At 41.8% G+C, this 18414-nt stretch overlaps 1 protein-coding gene and 2 long non-coding RNA genes across 5 annotated transcripts in view; 2 read left to right on the top strand and 1 right to left on the bottom strand.

Annotated features, from left to right (window-relative positions):
• The window catches only part of LOC132974897 (NACHT, LRR and PYD domains-containing protein 3-like), a 147459-nt gene that overhangs the window by 104013 nt on the left and 25032 nt on the right, over positions 1-18414 (bottom strand). Inside the window, exons 1-11 of one of the 3 annotated variants that reach the window (XM_061039213.1) lie at positions 11930-12023; positions 9935-10107; positions 9620-9730; positions 7528-7638; positions 7333-7411; positions 6970-7174; positions 5041-6844; positions 4761-4934; positions 4492-4665; positions 3772-3939; positions 3605-3651 (exon numbers count right to left, since the gene is read on the bottom strand). In XM_061039213.1, coding sequence (XP_060895196.1) covers positions 3605-3651; positions 3772-3939; positions 4492-4665; positions 4761-4934; positions 5041-6844; positions 6970-7174; positions 7333-7411; positions 7528-7638; positions 9620-9730; positions 9935-10011 — 2950 coding nt within the window. In that variant the 5' untranslated portion in view covers positions 10012-10107; positions 11930-12023. Of the gene's footprint in view, positions 1-3604; positions 3652-3771; positions 3940-4491; positions 4666-4760; positions 4935-5040; positions 6845-6969; positions 7175-7332; positions 7412-7527; positions 7639-9619; positions 9731-9934; positions 10108-11929; positions 12024-18414 lie in introns of those variants that run through there. The other 2 variants (XM_061039210.1, XM_061039209.1) reach the window with 2 other exon arrangements.
• The window catches only part of LOC132974944 (uncharacterized), a 33119-nt gene that overhangs the window by 690 nt on the left and 14015 nt on the right, over positions 1-18414 (top strand). The gene's annotated exons all lie outside the window — the stretch shown is intronic.
• Positions 2148-3395, top strand: LOC132974947 (uncharacterized). The gene is made up of 2 exons (XR_009673161.1): positions 2148-2497; positions 2755-3395. It is a non-coding gene; the product is annotated as an uncharacterized LOC132974947 (long non-coding RNA).

Raw genomic sequence — 18414 nt, 5'->3', positions numbered from 1 at the left:
TCTACAACATACATGTTTTTGTTTTAATTGAAATTTAACTGGACTGGATGAACAGATCGAAATCTGACGAAACAGATGACAACTCAGTCCTTGTGAGTTTTTCTCTGCTTGTCTAAGGCGTAGGCCACGCCGTCCCGTCCTCACCTGGCCACCTGGCCGCTGCAGGTACTAGCTTTCTTACTAGCCTGTCTCTGCCGGCCTGCTGCTGACTTGTGTATTGTTGTTGAATGTTCCTGCTGGCCTGTACTATGGTGATCGTGGACTTTACTGTGTGCCTTACTGTCTGCACAGCCAGAAGACGAGGAGGAGAGCTAGCTTATGTCTCTAAAGATATTCTGTTACTATCTCATCACTGAATTCACGTCTGGATGTTTTTGAGGAGAGAACTTGATGTTGGAGACTCTGCATATTTACATGTTTATGAAAATGAACGTTAAATCAAAAATGATTTCTGCTGTTTTTAAAGTTGATGAGCTCCACGAGCTCGACTACGAGCAGCCGGCCAGCAGCCGACATCAAAACGTGAAATGTCACAAAAACTGCATGTTGTAAAATATACATTTCTGTTGGATGTGATGAATGGTGATTTTCTATTCACTGGATTATCACTTTTATTTCAGTTTACATTTTTGATTTAATATTTAAACTCTCATGAGTTTCCATCACCCTCACTTTTATCATCACTTTGTGTTACTTCCATCCTGTTGTAGTTTGAAAGGTTTAATCATAACAGAAACACAATCTGGACAGCAGCAGGCACAAACCAATAGTTACCTAACCTCTGAATTTAGCCAAGTCATAAGATCATGTTCTGATACACAACACACACACACACACACACACACACACACACACACACACACACACACACACACACACACACACACACACACACACACACACACACTCTCTTTCCTGTTAAGAGACCAGTTGTCTGTCCAGGAAACTTCTAGGAAATGGTCTTCATATAGCACACATGTTGTAATTGCCCATAAAAGGATGATTGGGATGTTATAAAAGTTCCGGTTGAGCGAGGACGCTGCCGTGTATGTCGCCGCTTCACGATCCGTGACAAAAATCGTGTTTCTTTTGTGCTATCTATGCTTCTCCCTCCTACTTATCCTCTACTAACAGTCTGCAAACAGATCGACTTTGCTGCTGCTTTCAGTTTGTGTAAACTGACAGCTACTCACCATCTATGACGATCAGCTGTTAGCGCTAGCCGCCGATCAGCTGTTAGCTTCTCGCACAGCTATCAGGATATCCTCACCAGTCTGTGATCACTGGACCCTCGCCTGCCTTATTGGTGGACCGTCCTTCTTCGTCGGCCACGTCGGCTCCCTACCTGGCTTGGACCCGTCGCCCTGCGGCCCACCACCTGTTGGCTACCGCTGGCTGCCGCTTCCCCCCTACTCTGGCTCGGCTGCTGGCGGCGAAGAGGCCTGCCTGACAACCAGACTGCCGGCTGCTGCTCTCCTGCTCAGATTGTGTCCAGACGGGTCCCCCGTCTGCCACAAAATTGGTCCTTTCCTTATCCTGGGTTGGCTCTCATTCCTGCGGTTTTCCTGACCCCGGCTGGCGCCCGGTAGCTTGCGGCTTTCAGCCTGCGGCTAGCAGCTGCTCTCCCTGCTGCGGACATGGTACTACTAACATACTCCGCTCTGCAACTCCGGAATCTCGCCTGTCACTTCTCTCCGGACAACCTTGCTTCCATTAAATCTTTCGGACTCCTGCGCCGTCCTCACTACGTGCATAGGGCTGCCCGATGCAAGTTTGTTTACACTGACCATGCTATCCCCACTGTAGTGTCTGACCGGCACCATCATCACAACAAATCACACGAGCACACCAGAAACCTGATACCTGTTGTTGTGTGTGTTGACAGAACCACTCCTCTCTCCCCCTCTGCTTCAGAATACACCACCGCCTCATTTATGCTGCAGAATGCTCGCTCCCTTAACAACAAAGCAAACCTATTTCACTAAATATCAAACTTTACTGACAGATCCACGTCATCAGAATCATTCAAACCGATGGTTTTATTTAGGCTATAATCGCGCATGTAGTGAGCCGTTTCCAACAAGTAACTTTCATTATGACAATAAATAAACATAAAATATAAAATAAAAATAAATAAAAATAAAATAAAAGTCCTCCACATACATATTGTATCAGTGCCGTCTCGCCTTCATTATCCCGGACGGACCTCAGAGGACCGGACTTATACACTAATGTAATCACTGATGTAGAGTTAAACATTAGACTAACACAAAGACCATAGAGCCTCCAGTTTTCATTAATATATTTCAATATCTTGCATTTATCATCAATTGTGATTTTTAGTTTTAATAAAGAGTGCACAGAGACATGGCTATGGCTTCACACATTTCACCTCCTCCATACTCAGCACATCTTCATCAGCTGCATGTATTTATTCTGTAGATAATTAAAGTGTGGACATTAAGTCGGGGCATCTCTGACACGATCATTAAGCCACGTATTTGATCATAATTAGTCACAGTGCAGACGGAGATGCCCACGAAAATATGTGGCCAACAATTAAAAGTTTTTGTTCGTTGATCAAACCTTTGATTAATAATATGATAGAGTGAGGGAGAAAGCTGACTGACGTGTCCTCTCTGCCACTATATGAAGAAGTCAGTGTGGGTCCTGTAAACATGTAAACATTGCAGATATACTCGTGCGTAATGATGAATGGCGTATATTTTGGCACATAGGACAGCGTGAATGCAGCAGCGACGTGGTGTCATTCTCTGAATTTTCTTCAGTTCGTGATCCTCCTGCTGCAGCAAAGTACCGATATGTCCATTTTATCTTTCACTTCATTCACAAGTTCCTCTGTTTCTGGGTCAGAAAGTTTCGTTTCTTCGTCTAAACTTCCGTTTTCGCGATCCAGCGCTGGAAACCTTTGATCTGCCCCCTCGTTTGTATGCATTTTCATTCACGAGCTGCTTTGCATTGACCGTTTATGGTTGAATGTGGGCATGTAGAGGGCGGAACATGGGGCTAATCTACGTGTGCACATTTCCAGGTGGATCATGATCTATAAAGGGAACATTGCGTGCAGGTGTGCGTACAAACGGTTTTATGAATCTGAATCATTTTGTGCGCACGCCATTTCCGGGTTTTTGGCGCACGTACATTTTTATGTATGAATTTTACACACTCTTTTATAAATGAGACCCCTGGTCATTTTTTAAAACCTCCTCAAACACCAGCTGTTCAGCAAAGCATTCAGCCTCATCTAACACTCCCCTCAGCTGATCACCCACTCCCTTTCTCCTTCATTTGTTTGTCTAGTGTTTTTATCCTTTCTCTTCTCTGTTTGTGTTTTTCTATTCCTCTCTTGTTGTCTCCCATTACGCCCCCCCCCCCCCCCCCCCCCCCCCCACACACACACACACACACATTCATGAAAGGCGCTGTATAAATCTAAGTTATTGTTATTAACTTCTCCGAGAGAAATAAACAAATCCTTGATTCACAAGCCATAGTCTCTGTCTGATTGTTCAAGAGCATTTACTCTTCTACACTCCAACATGTGCTGCTGTGTTCTGATGAAGAGAAATGAAAACACACTCACACTTCCTCAGACCAGGCTTCAGTCTGTGCAGTCCACTATGGTCCAAACTGGAGGAAGAAACCAGGTCAGAATCTATTTCATACATCTTCATTTAAATCCAGCATCAGACAAGAAGCAGAGTTCATTATTCAGAAACAGTGAGACAGCTTCTGTGTGTCTGTCTGTACCTCAGTGTCTCCAGTCTGCAGTGTGGATCCTCCAGTCGAGCAGACAGCAGCTTCTCTCCTCGTTCTCCTGGATGATTGTAGCTCAGGTCTAGATCTCGCAGGGGGGAGGAGCTTAGAGCTGAGGCCAGAAACGCACAACCTTCTTCTGTGATCAGACAACCTGACAGACTACACACACACACACACACACACACACACACACACACACACACACACACACACACACACACACACACACACAACATGCTTAACATCCATTGGTCCATTCTTCACTGTTTTACCAGTAACATCCCGTCATAACCATGCAGCTGAACAGAATAGACTTCATAATCTGATACTAATCAATATTTACTCTGGTGACAAATAGTGATGGTAAGACAGAGCATGAGATAAACACACAGACTGCTTTGACATCAGCAGTGATGTAGAAACAGTTCTGAACTGTTTCATCTGAAAAAAAGATTCTTTAGTTCTTTATGTTCCAAACATTATCCATGGTTTGTTTGTTGGTGGGGAAAGAACTTCATATTTAACTTTCTTTATTCCAGTCCAGCTTCCTCAGACTAAAAGACTGAGAGCTATAGAATGAGCTCAGAGCTTTACAGCTTTAATGTGGAAACATACAGGAAAACTGTAAACCACCACCAAGGCCCATTTAATAAATGATTCAACAGGAAAACATTATGTTAGAGGAATAATCGGAATCAGCAGCACACTAACCTGAGAGTGTCCAGTCTACAGAGTGGACTCTTTAATCCAGTAGACAGCAGCTTCACTCCTGAATCCTGCAGGTTGTTGTTGCTCAGGTCCAGCTCTCTCAGACTAGAGGACTGGGAGCTGAGGACTGAGGACAGAGCTTCACAGCTTCTGTCTGAGAGGTTACAGACACTCAGCCTGAAGAGAATATGTTTGGTAAGTTAATCAATATATCAAATAAACTAAGTACATTTAAGCTTATTGGATAAATTTTCACATGAATAAGTCCTTACCTGAGCGTTTCCAGTGAACAGTGTAGAGTCTTTAATCCAGTAGACAGCAGCTTCACTCCTGAATCATGCAGGTTGTTGTTGCTCAGGTCCAGCTCTCTCAGACTAGAGGACTGGGAGCTGAGGACTGAGGACAGAGCTTCACAGCTTCTCTCTGAGAGGTTACAGACACTCAGCCTGAAGAGGATTCAGAAGAACACAAATGAAAGCAATTACAAACTATAGTTGTTATTTGTGAAAGAAGAGAACTACATTTAACCTGGATAGTTATGTGAGCACGTACAGAGCTTTGTTTGAAGCTTTGATCACAGGCAGCAGCCTCAGAAGAGCCTCCTCTGAAGCAGAGTATTTCTTCAGGTCAAACACGTCCAGATTTTTTTCTGATGACAGTAAGATGAAGACCAGAGCTGACCACTGAGCAGGAGACAGTTTATCTGTAGAGAGACGTCCTAATATCAGGGACTGTTGGATCTCCTCCACTAGAGAACGATCATTCAGTTCATTCAGACAGTGGAACAGATTGATGCTTTTCTCTGCAGACAGATCCTCACTGATCTTCTCCTTGATGTACTTGACTGTTTTCTGATTGGTCTTTGAGCCACTTCCTGTGTGTGTCAGCAGACCTCGTATGAGATTCTGATTGGTCTCTAGAGAAAGACCGAGGAGGAAGCGGAGGAACAAGTCCAGGTGTCCATTAGGACTCTGTAAGGCCTGGTCCACAGCACTCTGATATAAATGTGTTGGGTCAGGTTTTTCTCTGAATACTTTAGACCTCCAGGATGTTGTTTGATCTTCTGACATCAGATTGACTCCAGAGTTGATGAAGGTCAGATGGACATGAAGAGCAGCCAGAAACTCCTGAACACTCAGATGGATGAAGCAGAACACCTTGTCCTGGTACAGTCCTCTCTCCTCTTTAAAGATCTGTGTGAACACTCCTGAGTACACTGAGGCTGCTCTGATATCGATGCCACACTCTGTCAGGTCTGAGTCATAGAAGATCAGGTTTCCTTTCTGCAGCTGCTCAAAAGCCAGTTTTCCCAGAGACTCAATCATCTTCCTGCTCTCTGGACTCCAGTGTGGATCTGTCTCAGCTCCTCCATCATACTTGATGTTCTTCAGTTTGGACTGAACCACCAGGAAGTGGATGTACATCTCAGTCAGGGTCTTGGGCAGCTCTCCTCCCTCTCTGGTCTTCAGCACATCCTCCAGAACTGTAGCAGTGATCCAGCAGAAGACTGGGATGTGGCACATGATGTGGAGGCTTCTGGATGTCTTGATGTGGGAGATGATTCTGTCGGCTTCCACCTCATTTCTGAACCTCTTCCTGAAGTACTCCTCCTTCTGTGGGTCAGTGAACCCTCTGACCTCTGTCACTATGTCAACACACTCAGGAGGGATCTGATTGGCTGCTGCAGGTCTTGTAGTTATCCAGAGGTGAGCAGAGGGAAGCAGTTTCCCCCTGATGAGGTTAGTCAGCAGTACATCCACTGAGGTGGACTCTGTGACATCAGTCAGGGTCTCGTTGTTTTTAAAGTCCAGAGGAAGTCGACACTCATCCAGACCGTCAAAGATGAACACAACCTGGAACTCTTCAAACCTGCAGATTCCTGCTTCTCTGGTTTCAGTAAAGAAGTGATGAACAAGTTCCACCAAGCTGAACTTTTTGTTCTTCAGCACATTCAGCTCTCTGAAAGTGAATGGAAATGTGAAGTGTATGTCCTGGTTGTCTTTGTCTTCAGCCCAGTCCAGAGTGAACTTCTGTGTTAAGACTGTTTTCCCGATGCCAGCCACTCCCTTTGTCATCACTCTTCTGATTGGTTCATCTCTTCCAGGTGAGACTTTAAAGATGTCTTCTTGTCTGATGGTTGTTTCTGGTCTGTCTGGTTTCCTGGATGCTGTTTCAATCTGTCTGACCTCGTGTTCATCATTGACCTCTCCAGTCCCTCCCTCTGTGATGTAGAGCTCTGTGTAGATCTGGTTCAGAAGGGTTGGGTTTCCTGCTTTAGCAATCCCCTCAAACACACACTGGAACTTCTCCTTCAGGTTAGATTTGTGTTTACGCCGGCACTCTGCAGCGACTGTTCCTGAAAAAAGAAAGAACTGAAATCAATGAACAGATCCTGATATAGATGACATGACTATCTGAGTTTATAACTTTAAACCTCTTTGTCCTTTTTCTAAAATACTAAATCTGTTAAAATGTTCTTACTGCTCTGCAGACAGTCAGCCAGCTCCTCCTGCTTCATTCTCCTCAGGAAGTGCAGAGTAATCTTCAATAATGCTTCTTTACAGCTTCTCTGCTGCTCTTCATCCTCACACTGACTCTCTAAGCATTCTGGGTAATCTGGACTCAGAACCCTCTGGACTCTCTTCAGCTCGTTCTTCACAAAGGTGACGATGTTATCCTCCAGCAGCTGGAACAGAAGGAGACACTGGATATTTAATACAAACTGGTAGAACTCAACATGTGTTTCATCTGTCAGTCTGAAGGTCAGCTGGTCTAAACAGAACAATAACTTAGAATTAAATTATTGTAATGGTAGTGTATTAATTAACAGTGTGTTGAACACACCATAAAGATGGAGTCCAGGTCTGTTGGATTCTGCTGGTCTGGTTGATCTCTGTGAACGTTGGAGCTCTCCTGTTGAACTCTGTAACAGGACATATTACACAAGAAAACAACAAGATATATATAATGAAACTCTGAGCCAAGATATGAGTCTTTAAACAACAGAGACATAACATTTACTTCATTTTTTATTCTCACCTTCCATCAGCCGGAAGTCCATCTTTAAAGAAGATTGGATGAAGTTTAGACCGATCACTCTTCATGGACACACAGCTGGGTCCAGGAGAGTCTGGTCTCTGTTCCTGCATCCTGATACAAACAAACAGCTGGTTAATGAAAGCATTTAGAACAAAGATCATTTTTAATCAGATTGTTCCAGTTAAAACTAGCAGATGGATAATCAATAATCAGGAGGCAGAGCTGAAGTTTTCCACAGTTCTCTCTGTTTCTATTAGAACAGTATCTCACTCAGAATACAGCCAACACTGTGTCTGTCCTCAAATTCTTTAGACAGATGAAATTAAAGTTAACAGAAGACAACTTAAACATAAACACAGCTCAGAAAGATGATGTGGTTAGTTACTGAGATTTACAGATAGCAACATGCAGTAATATGATCTCACAGAGAGAGGGAGAGAGGGAGGGAGATATAGGAGCTCAAGGTGCCAGTTCCCCCAGTAGTCTAAGCCTATAGCAGCATAACTAGGAGCTGGTCTACACCAGCGCCAGCCCTGACTATAAAATTTATAGTTACTTTTAAGTCTATTCTTAAAAATACAGAGTGTGTCTGCCTCCCGTACCCCGGCTGGAAGATGATTCCAGAGGAGAGGAGCCTGAGAACTGAAGGCTCTACCTCCCATAGTACATTTAGAGACTGATCAGCAACTACTGTTAAGATACAGAACAGATCAAGATCAAGGACTTGTCCATAACAACTTCAGGAACCTCACCCTGGAACTCACTTCTGGGACAAAGTCTTCAGACTGACATCACTTCAGATGGGAATAAGTGCTGCTTGCACCATCACAGTAGTTTTCATATTGTGAGTAAGTCCAGTATATGGATCCTACAAGTTTTGTAAAAAAAAAAACACTCCAGAGCTTTGAAGATCTTTGTCTGCAGTCTTCATGATACATCTGCTCACCAGTGTCCAGCCAAGATCACTGGACCAAATGTTCAGTATACCACCATGACATCATCCCTGATGTACTAAACGTACCTCAGCTAGACTCAGGTACCATTCACTTAAACAAGGATCAAGTATTAAACTATGTAGTCCAGGAGAAAGTGTAGTCAGATATCAGTACAATGGTCAGCTGGATCAGCAGGATGTATGGACCAGGTAGGTTAGTGAACTTGACCTGCAGCTTTCAATGCCCAACATCTCACCAGCAGAACCTCATGAGGTTCAGGATCTGGGCTGTGGACAAAGTCAGGACATCTAACATCCACCTCGTGGACCATAATCCTCTAATCACAGTTTTTAAACCGTGGCTCCCATCCTTGATGGTGCATGCTTTAAAATGGACGTGCAGAAGCAGACTCTCAGTGAATTAAATCTGATATTGTGGACAGTATATCTGTTTGTTTTGGTCATCATTGGGAGTGAGGAAGGAGAGGACTTTCATTCTACCTGAGGGAAAAACAAAAATGTGCATTCATTAAAAATGCTTTAATTGAGGTGCTGGTGGCCTAGTGGTTAGTGTGCGTGTCCCATGCAGGGAGACTGTAGCCCTCCAAGCGGCTGGCTCGGGTTCAAATCCGACCTGTGGCTCCTTTCCTGCATGTCATTTCCTATTCTCTCTCTCCTTTATTTCTGACTCTATCTACTGTCCCGTCTCTAAATAACAGAACAAAAAGCCCAAAAATAAATCTTTCCTCAGATTAGTCTTGTTTTAAGGTTTGGCCTATTATTTTGGCAGGTTTATTTTGCTTGAGACAATTTGACTTTGTCTAAGAATATTTAGCTTCTTTCTAGTAGGGCTGTTTTTGCTTTGAAGTCATAAAGTCCATCACACTGTCGAATGGTTCTGTGTCAGGCAGGTTATGTTCTGACAGGGTCGGGGAAATAGGGTGCAGTGAAGGACCCAAATGCAGAAATAAATGGACTCACAGCTACAATAAAATGATTCTTTTCCACATTGTACAGCCTTCAGGCAGGTCAGGGTTCAAATACAAACTGGAAGAGGTGAACATGGACTGAAGACTGAGAGTGATGTAAATGGCTAAGGATGAAAGAGTGAGCCTACAGAAAAGCAGAACAGAGCTTTTTGTCAATTTCAGATCTCACCTTCCATCAGCAGGATGTCCATCTTTAAAGTCAAGAAGGTGACCTATAGACCGGTCACTCTTCATGGACACACAGCTGGGTCCAGGAGAGTCTGGTCTCTGTTTCTGCATCCTGATACAAAAAAAGAACATTATTAGTTACTGTGAGCAGCAGATGAGACAGTGATGATGATGATGATGATGATGATGATGATGATGATGATGAAGATGAAGATGATGATGATGATGATGATGATGATGATGATGATGAAGGTGGAGTGATGTGAGTGTTGAGCTGTGACATGGAGAAGAGTCATGGACAGTTAGAGATCCTCACCTCAGAGCTTCATGTTCCTCACTCAGAGAGGTTTTAGAGGGAGGGACTCCCTCCTCTGTGTCCTCACACTGATCCATAGCAGAGCGCCCCCTGCTGGGAGAGCTGCACTCTGTCACTACAACAACACTGATGGAGTTCAGCTGCTGAAGTCACATCCAGTCAAAGATCTTCAGCTGTGGAGAAAACATAGAGATGAAGCTGCTGATTCACCTTCATCATCATCATCATCATCATCATCATCATCATCATCATCACCTCACTGTCAGTCTACAAACATCACATCTACCTGGTTCACCTGGTGTTATGATCTAATCTTCTGTTCTCTCTTATAGTAGATGATTTATTACTCTCAGATGTTCTGTTCTTGTTAGACTGATTATCCAGCTGAAGTATGAAATTAGTTGTAGGTTCTGAATGTATTCACTGCACAGTCTGTAACTTGGACATGAATCACTCTTTTTTAAGATCTGTCATCATCTCCTTCTTGTTCTAATTTGATGAATTTAAATGATTTTATTTAAACTTTTATGAATTGAACTTTTTTGAATTGATCCTCTAGCATCTGTAGTGTCTCACCTGAAGGCATGTATTTATATTCCTTATAATCAACATTTATATAAAGTGGTCATGAATAATCATAATAGTATTTCAGTATAATAATGAACTAAAAGACACATATTATCCAAATTAGATAAATAAATAATAATAGTGTGAGGGTTGTATATTATAAACATAACATAATCAACTAAGCATGAAATGCAGAAGGGCACATGTGCACATGAATTCAAACTGAGCCTACAAAGTGAAACTCATCAAGGATAGAGTGAAAAAAGTCAATGCTGAGATGAAATTTTGCATGGTCAAAGAGTGAGGTCTCAAGTTTCATACGAGTTTGCTTTTGGGGTAATTAAGTAATAAATCTTAGGCTGACCTGACATTTACGAGAGGTGAAGGAGAGACAAATACAAGAAAAAGGACCATCATTCCAAGAAAACCTGCCATACATGCTATGTTGGTGTGTCGATGTCCGGTCACAAGATGGTTGGCCAGATATATACCCCATTTATCAAGAAGACATGACATTGCAGTAGGTTTTTTTTTGACTGCTAACTTCTGAAAGTAGCATGTGGCAATGAATGGGACATGGCTGGGGCTGTGAAGCCCACGTGGGACATAGTTAGAGCTATCAGGCCCATGTGGGACATAGATGGATCTATAAAGCCCATGTGGAGGAGGCGGATACCATCTCCACGCCCTCAGCAAAATAATTATATATTGTGTGATATTCTTTGTCTTGGTCAGTCGTCTGCAGGCGGCTCACTGCTTTGGATTCTGAGAAAGATGAATAAAGCTTTTAGTGCTCAATTTGTTTGTCTCCTGGGTCCAGTCTCTGAAGAAAGACAAACAAGCTTTAAAACACCACTTAGAACTTAAAAAGGACAGTTAGATTTAGAGTTTAAAATGTTGATGTCTTTGTTGGTCCGGTCACAGGCAAAAACTGACCCTGCCTATTTTCCGGATTTATTAAAAAAAAAAGGTCACTACACATCAATAAAGTTTTATCTTATCAGAGGAGGCTTCACTGCAGGACTTTGAATCATAAAACAATATCAAGTCAAACCCAACAAGTCATTGATTAACCAAGAACACAGTCAGCTGATTGAGAGAGTTACAACAACTTATTATGAATATGTTCCACTGTAAAGAAAACGTAATTAAGAAAAATGTTAAAATCAAAATTATAATCACTCAAACATTTAAATTACAGAAGATAAAGTGACGAACTCAATGAAAGAAACTTCCAGAGCGGGCTCGTCTTTAATCAACCTGTTAGCATGTTAGCATGGTTAGCATCGTGACTGAGGATCATTGTGTGTCCTTCACTTCTACTTTAGTCAGAGCAGCTAATGAATCCTGTGGCTAACTGTTAGCTTACAGCTCTTTTTACACTTAAATTAAAAGAGTTTTTCAAACAGTATAAAAAGTGTCTCTTACCTTCAACACGGAGAACTAATCTGCGTCTCAGCAGGACAACGTCAAAGTCAAGTCTCCTGACACCAGGAAATACCAAAGTCTAATAATCACCATGGCAACAGGGAATCAAAGGTCACAGCTTTATAACGTTTTATTGAAGGAAGCTTGTTTATTGTGTCAGATGATCCTTTACTGCTTTGATATCAGATATATTGTGCAATGATAGAAGTTGATGAAAGTGTTTGAGGCAGTCTGTTGTCCTGCAGTGGTCTGTAAAAAAAGGAAGGGCTGCTGTATGGGATCAATTGCCTGTAAATAATATTTTGAACTCGTGAAAGGTTACTTGTAAAATCATTTTGTGCAAATGTGAAGATGTGTAATGATTTTGTGCTCACAGTTCAGATTGCACAAATTCCCTATCTTCTCGTGCGATCCTGAAGGTACAAGCACAAGCTTTGAGTTACAACCACAAATTTTGACAGAGTCTTTACGCCTCAGCCTCCAGCCAATCAGCACGTCTCTACCTTGTCAACTGACAATCAGAGGAAGCTGAGTCTGTTTAGTATGGAGTTAGATCAGTCTCAAGTTTCATGAATGCACACAGAAGGATTCACAAATGTATTTTGTGATTTATAAGGACTCTATCCACAAAAATAGTTTTCAATACACACAAATATTTAGCATTGTATATAAATGTAAAAATATACACAAATAAAAAACAAGATTCACACACAAATATTTATAGTTTGATATTTAATAGAAATCCACAAATGTGTGATATACATATATATTAAAAAAACACATTTGGATCTTGTCTTGTCAGTCTGCCTTTACAAACTGTTTGTCATGTGTGAACCTCGCTGCATTTGTGTGTGGGACTTTTGAGACTCTCCTGCCGTGGTTTGATTCACAAATGGAAATGTCTGTAGCCAATCAGATGTGTCCTTCCTATTCAGCCAATCACAGTAGGGTAGATTCAATGGCATGTTTTAATGTGATCACTATAGCATTACATCGCAGCGATCAGCCGAGCTGTCTGATTAAGTCGTCTTTATGTTGACGAGTACAAACGGTCTCTGTGATCGTCGTAGTATAGATGGAAAGTCGTTTATCGTGCTCGGTCACGTTGTTGATGCTGGGCTCTGCTCTAAACGAGTCAGTATCTGAAGTGTATGTACAGTTTAAGCTCTGTGTGCAATAATGAACGGCCCGACTCCTCAAGAAACGAGCCAGACTCTCAAGTCATTTTTACTAGCGATTTGAAAAATGTATTAAATGTCTTGTGCAGGTCACTGTGTACGCACACTCCTGGGAGACAGTCAAAGAGGTAAGGCTGCAACTAATTATTTTCATTGAAGGTTAATCTGTTAATAATTTTTCAAGATTAATTGATCAGTTGTTTAATCAATAAAATGTAAGAAAGTTGTGAAAGCCCAAGGTTACGTCCTCAAATGTCTTGTTTTGTCCACAACCTATAGATATTAATTTCACTGTCATGGAGGACTAAACAAGCTAGAAAATATTCACATTTCAGAAGATGAAATCATAATCGGACAGTAATTTACACAAAAAAGAATGACTCAAAATGATCAAGTATGTCAAAGTACTAGGTGACTGAGTGTTCTGCCTCTAGTGATTCCTTACTTGTGATAGCGTTGTTCAGATCCCGTATTTAATGAGTACTCCTGTTTTAGTGTTTTATAGAACTACAAAGTGATTGCTTTCGATTCTGGTTTTTATTGTACGAAGCACTTTGTGTTACATTTTGTTTGTATGAAAAGTTCTATACACATAAAGTCGATGGATTAATTTAATAGTTGACAACTAATTGATTAACTAACTTATCTTTGCAGCTCTACAAAGAGGCGTCGTCTTGAGCTGCCAAGAGACACAGATGAAATTGAGTCAAGTGACTCAACCATCATTCTGGATGGGTCCACAGAAGGGAGTAGCAGCCCAGACTGGAACAGTAAACAAAATGAGCTAGAAGGTGAGTTTTAACGTTGCATTTACACATTTCCCCTGTGACGTATTTATGTTTCAGATAAACTAAAAAAAAACAACATTATTGAGTCAAGATGACAGTCCTGACATGACCCAAGTAAAAGGCTTTAAAATGGACATCCGAGGATAGGCATTTACACTATACTGGTGCTGTTTTATTATCAATTCATTAACATTATTTTAGAAATGAACTTAACAGAAATCTGGCATTATGCCATCAGTTTTGTGTTGTCTTGAGAAGTCAACTAAAACTATGAGGGAGCTATTATGTAATTTACCGAGGGGATTCCTTGAATTAACTGACTACTAGCTGGACTCCTTACACTATTAACTGAAATGAACTGTTAAAATTATTTGAGGGCTTCTGATAATAAGCAAATTAAATTTTTATTCTGACAGTCTAAACTTCTAAATCAAAATCAATTGTCCTCGCTGTTTGGCTGTGGTAGCAAGATGTCACATCCGTAACGATCCTTAGAGTACATTATCCTTACAGAACGACGTCTGTGTTATGTGTTTAAGGAAAAAGAAGGCTCCCGAAGCCTTAGAGAAGAAGCACCCTCTCCCCTGTCCAGTCCTCATAGTGAGTTTGTCCAGCTGCCTCATAGCTGTGTGTGGTGGGCGTGTGTGAATTTTTTTTAGGGGTGTACTTTTGTGCCTAATTGCAATTGTATTTGATTGCATGACCATATGTGTTTAGAGCAAGTTGTTATAATGTTATAACAGAAAAAAATTACATTTTTGCTTTTTGCATTATTGAAATAAACTGGCATTTAAATGGTTAAAATTCAGAATAATGAATTAGTATTTGGTAGTAAGGATCAGGTCTGAAGTTTCTTAAAAGAAACTCCCTGAAAGTGTATTCTATAAATGTATGATTTTTTTTTATGGCAGATTTTTGACACATCTTTTGTCATTTAACAACATGAGATGAACTTTTTTAAAGCGAGGAACATTGATTATGTATTTTTGTGTCTTCCAGCCAACAAGCCTGCAGATATTGACAGTCCAGACACTTCCAGTACAGCAACCTTGGCCAAGCACTACAAGACCCTACAAACATTGTATAAAAGAAAAAATCCAAACCACCAAGATGTCTCTCATCTCCTGGATTTGGAATTTGTAGCTAAAAGAGCATTCATTGATTCAAATACCATTCGCGAGGAGGACAGACATGATAAAGTTCTAGAAGCGTATCCTTGTTTCAAGGACATTGGACATGTAAGTCAGAAATGACTGCATGATTAAAACCACAATGTTTAATATACCAATTTCCTCCTCCTAAGTGATACATTCAAATATTTAATAGGTGATGGAGGAGCTTCAACGTATTTTGGAGAGGGATAATGGCAGCTTCATCGATGAACTGAAGGGAAGGTGGTGTGACTTCTGCCAGAAGGTGCAGTTTTTCGGTGTATGGAAAAAGATGCTGAAACCCCCAATGGGAATGGACCAAGGTAAGAAATGGTGTTTTGGTATTATTAGCGATCAGTGTTTAGGGTGGACCTTCAGGCATGTTAATTGTCAAGTACATGTACTAGTGTCTTGTCATCCTTTTCCATCTATGATGGCTATCCCGTCACTTGCTGAATGTTTGTTTTTTAAAGCATTGTATCAATTATATGTCTTTAATCAGATTTCACCCTATGCACTTTGTCAAGTAATGAATTTTTTCCTTTACAGCTAAACAGGCTCTTGAGATCCTACGTGTGCTGCCATCACTGTTCCCCTCCATGTCTGCTCCTCCAAAGAGAGTACGGGATGCAGGTGAGGCCCTGGTGCATGTCCTTGAGGTGAGCTGTGTAAAATGTTGCAGTGTTGAAAAAATTAGAACTGAAAGTGATGCCTTTGACAATTCTGTTCCTATACGGTATGTTCTAAGCCTTGTTTTTGGAAAGATGATTTTCACTGGTTACATGTCTGTGACTCTCAATGTCACGATATGTACAAAAATGGATGCATCACATGGTAGCAGATTTTATCACCCTAATAAAAGCAAGACTAGCCTAGCCTTGGTTTTCACTTCAGACTGTAAACACTACAGTGGGTACTGGTTACAAAATAATCCTTGAAACAGAAGTGCATTATCCTTATAGAATGATGTCTGTGTTGTGTGTTAAAGGAAAAAGACCCTAATGTCTAATTGAAGAAGCGCCCTCTCTCCTGTCCGGTCCTAATTGTGAGTCCGTCCAACTGCCTCCTAGCGGTAGATGTGCCAATAACTACCAGACCCGGCGTTATACAAATAAGGATTATTGTTTGATTACCAGCGTCATGACGACCCACCGGTCCGATTGATACGTTGCTGGCAGGACGCGCGGCAACGTCGGCAGGGCCGCCTCGTGGCGGTTCCTGTCTTCCCCTGGGTCGGGCTGGGCGGCTACGCGGTACTCGTTCTTCAGGTTGTGTTCAACGTCGAACGCTGAGAGCTAAGCGGAGAGCGGGGAAGGGCGGACGGAAAGGCAGGGCTTGTCCTCTCTATAAGACCACTCAGGAACGGCTGCTTGTGGACAGGTCCGCTGCATCTAGGTGGATATTAGACGGCGTGGAGGAGGTCGCTTGCAGCATCGACAAGGAAGTCATTGTGAGCGCTTACAAGAAGGTGAGCGGCCCGGGCCCGGTCGCTGGTAGTCATTGTGGCTGGCAGTGAGTCCGGGTTACGGGTGCGGGGCTGGTGGGCACTTCAGTTTCCCCGTCACCACCGTTCTTTCTTCTTCTATTTAGTATGTATTACCCCGAGCCTGGACCTTAACTTTATCCAGAAGGGGCTTGCTTTGACCAAACCCTCCGGGGTGCTGCTTGTCAGGGCCGAGGGGCCCTGTCCAATTTATGTTAGTTTAACAGAAAAAAAGAAAAAAAAAGCTGCTATCATATAGCCCAAAAGGCATTTGATCAGTTTGAATGGCCTTATATGTTTGAGACATTAAAACGATTCGGGTTCGGAGAGAACTTTATAGAGTGGGTTAAAATAATTTATTCTTATCCTGTTTCCTCAATCCTCACTAATATGGATAAATCTCAATCTTTTGAACTGCAACATGGTGTGAGGCAGGGTGATCCTCTTTCTCCCCTCCTTTTTGATATAGCTTTAGAACCTCTTGCAATAGGAATCAGGAGTCACCCAGGTATTCACGATGTACAGTTTGGCAGTGTTGAAAGCCTTGTAAATTTGTATGTTGATGATTTATTGATCTGTTTATCTGACCCAGTAACCTCAGTTCCCAACCTCCTACATTACATTAAATCATTTGGTAAACTGTCAGGATATACAATAAACTGGAACAAAAGTGAATTCATGCCCTTGAAGGATAATCTGAGCCCTGCTTTCTTACAATCTCTCCCATTTAAAGTAGTTACGACACACATAACCTACCTTGCCCTCAAGATTTCCAGAAACCCCAAACTTTTAATAAAACAAGATATCTTGGATATGATAGAAAGACTTAAAGTCCCACTAATACCTATTTTGCGCTTGCAGTCATCCTGCTTTCTGTCCAAACTCTCCGTGATGTAAACCAGTAGAACACGCAAAAAACTAACTTAAATAGTACCGCCTCAACAAGGTTTGGACCTGGTGTCATTCACGCAAATTTTCTTAGTAGATCACCCGCAAAACGCCCACCAACCAAACGTGCAAACTTTTGGAGTGAACATTTATTTATTTATTATTAATTTAGTACTCTTTAATTGGGAGCTTAGTAAATCTGGCCCTTAGTGTCAGAGTTTCATATTGCTCCTTTAAACTCAGTATGGTTAAAAATATGTAAATCCAGCTCAACTTATCAAAGGAAAAGTTCAGTTAATTTTTACATTTATATCGTGTCTCACCTGCAAACTGATTTGCTGAGCATCCCTGAATGCACCGAACTCTAACTGCAGACAATTTGTCATTGCGGGTTGGGAACCGGAGGGTCGCCGGTTCAAGTCCCGGACCAAATATGGAAGTTGGTCTGGTAGCTGGAGAGGTGCCAGATCACCTCCTGAGCACTGCCGAGGTGCCCTTGAGCAAGGCACTGAACCCCCTCCCCACCATCAGCTCAGGAGCGCCCGCTGTGGGCCGCTCCGTCACTCTGGCTTCTCTCCATTAGTGCATGTCCATAGGATCCTGTTTCTGCATGTGTGTTCATGACTTACAGAGTGTAAAACTGAACTGTTCCCTTGTGGGGATCAATAAAAGTAAATCTTAATCTTAATTATTCCCATGACCAACGGGTAGCACTGTTAAGTAATTTCAAAACTACCATAGTGGTTTCTAAATCTTCCACATGGGGATTGTGGTCTCAGAACTTTTCCTCTGGTTGAATTAACTTTTTATGCATCAGCTGTGAAACACTTTGGAGTTAACTCTGAGTCATTGTCTTTTCAAACAGCCGACTGTTACAGAGATGTGAATGACTGTAAAATAAAACAAGGTTTATTTTGAAATAAAACATTTTTTGCTGTCATGTTTATGCATTCTTTTTTTTTTTTTTTACCTTAGTTCTACAATATCTCTCCTTCAT

This window comes from Labrus mixtus, chromosome 5 (genome assembly GCF_963584025.1).
Source record: "Labrus mixtus chromosome 5, fLabMix1.1, whole genome shotgun sequence".
In the NCBI taxonomy this organism is placed as follows: Eukaryota; Metazoa; Chordata; class Actinopteri; order Labriformes; family Labridae; genus Labrus; species Labrus mixtus.
The sequence above is the reverse complement of the archived record's forward strand: the minus strand, read 5'-3'. Positions and strand labels throughout refer to the sequence as shown.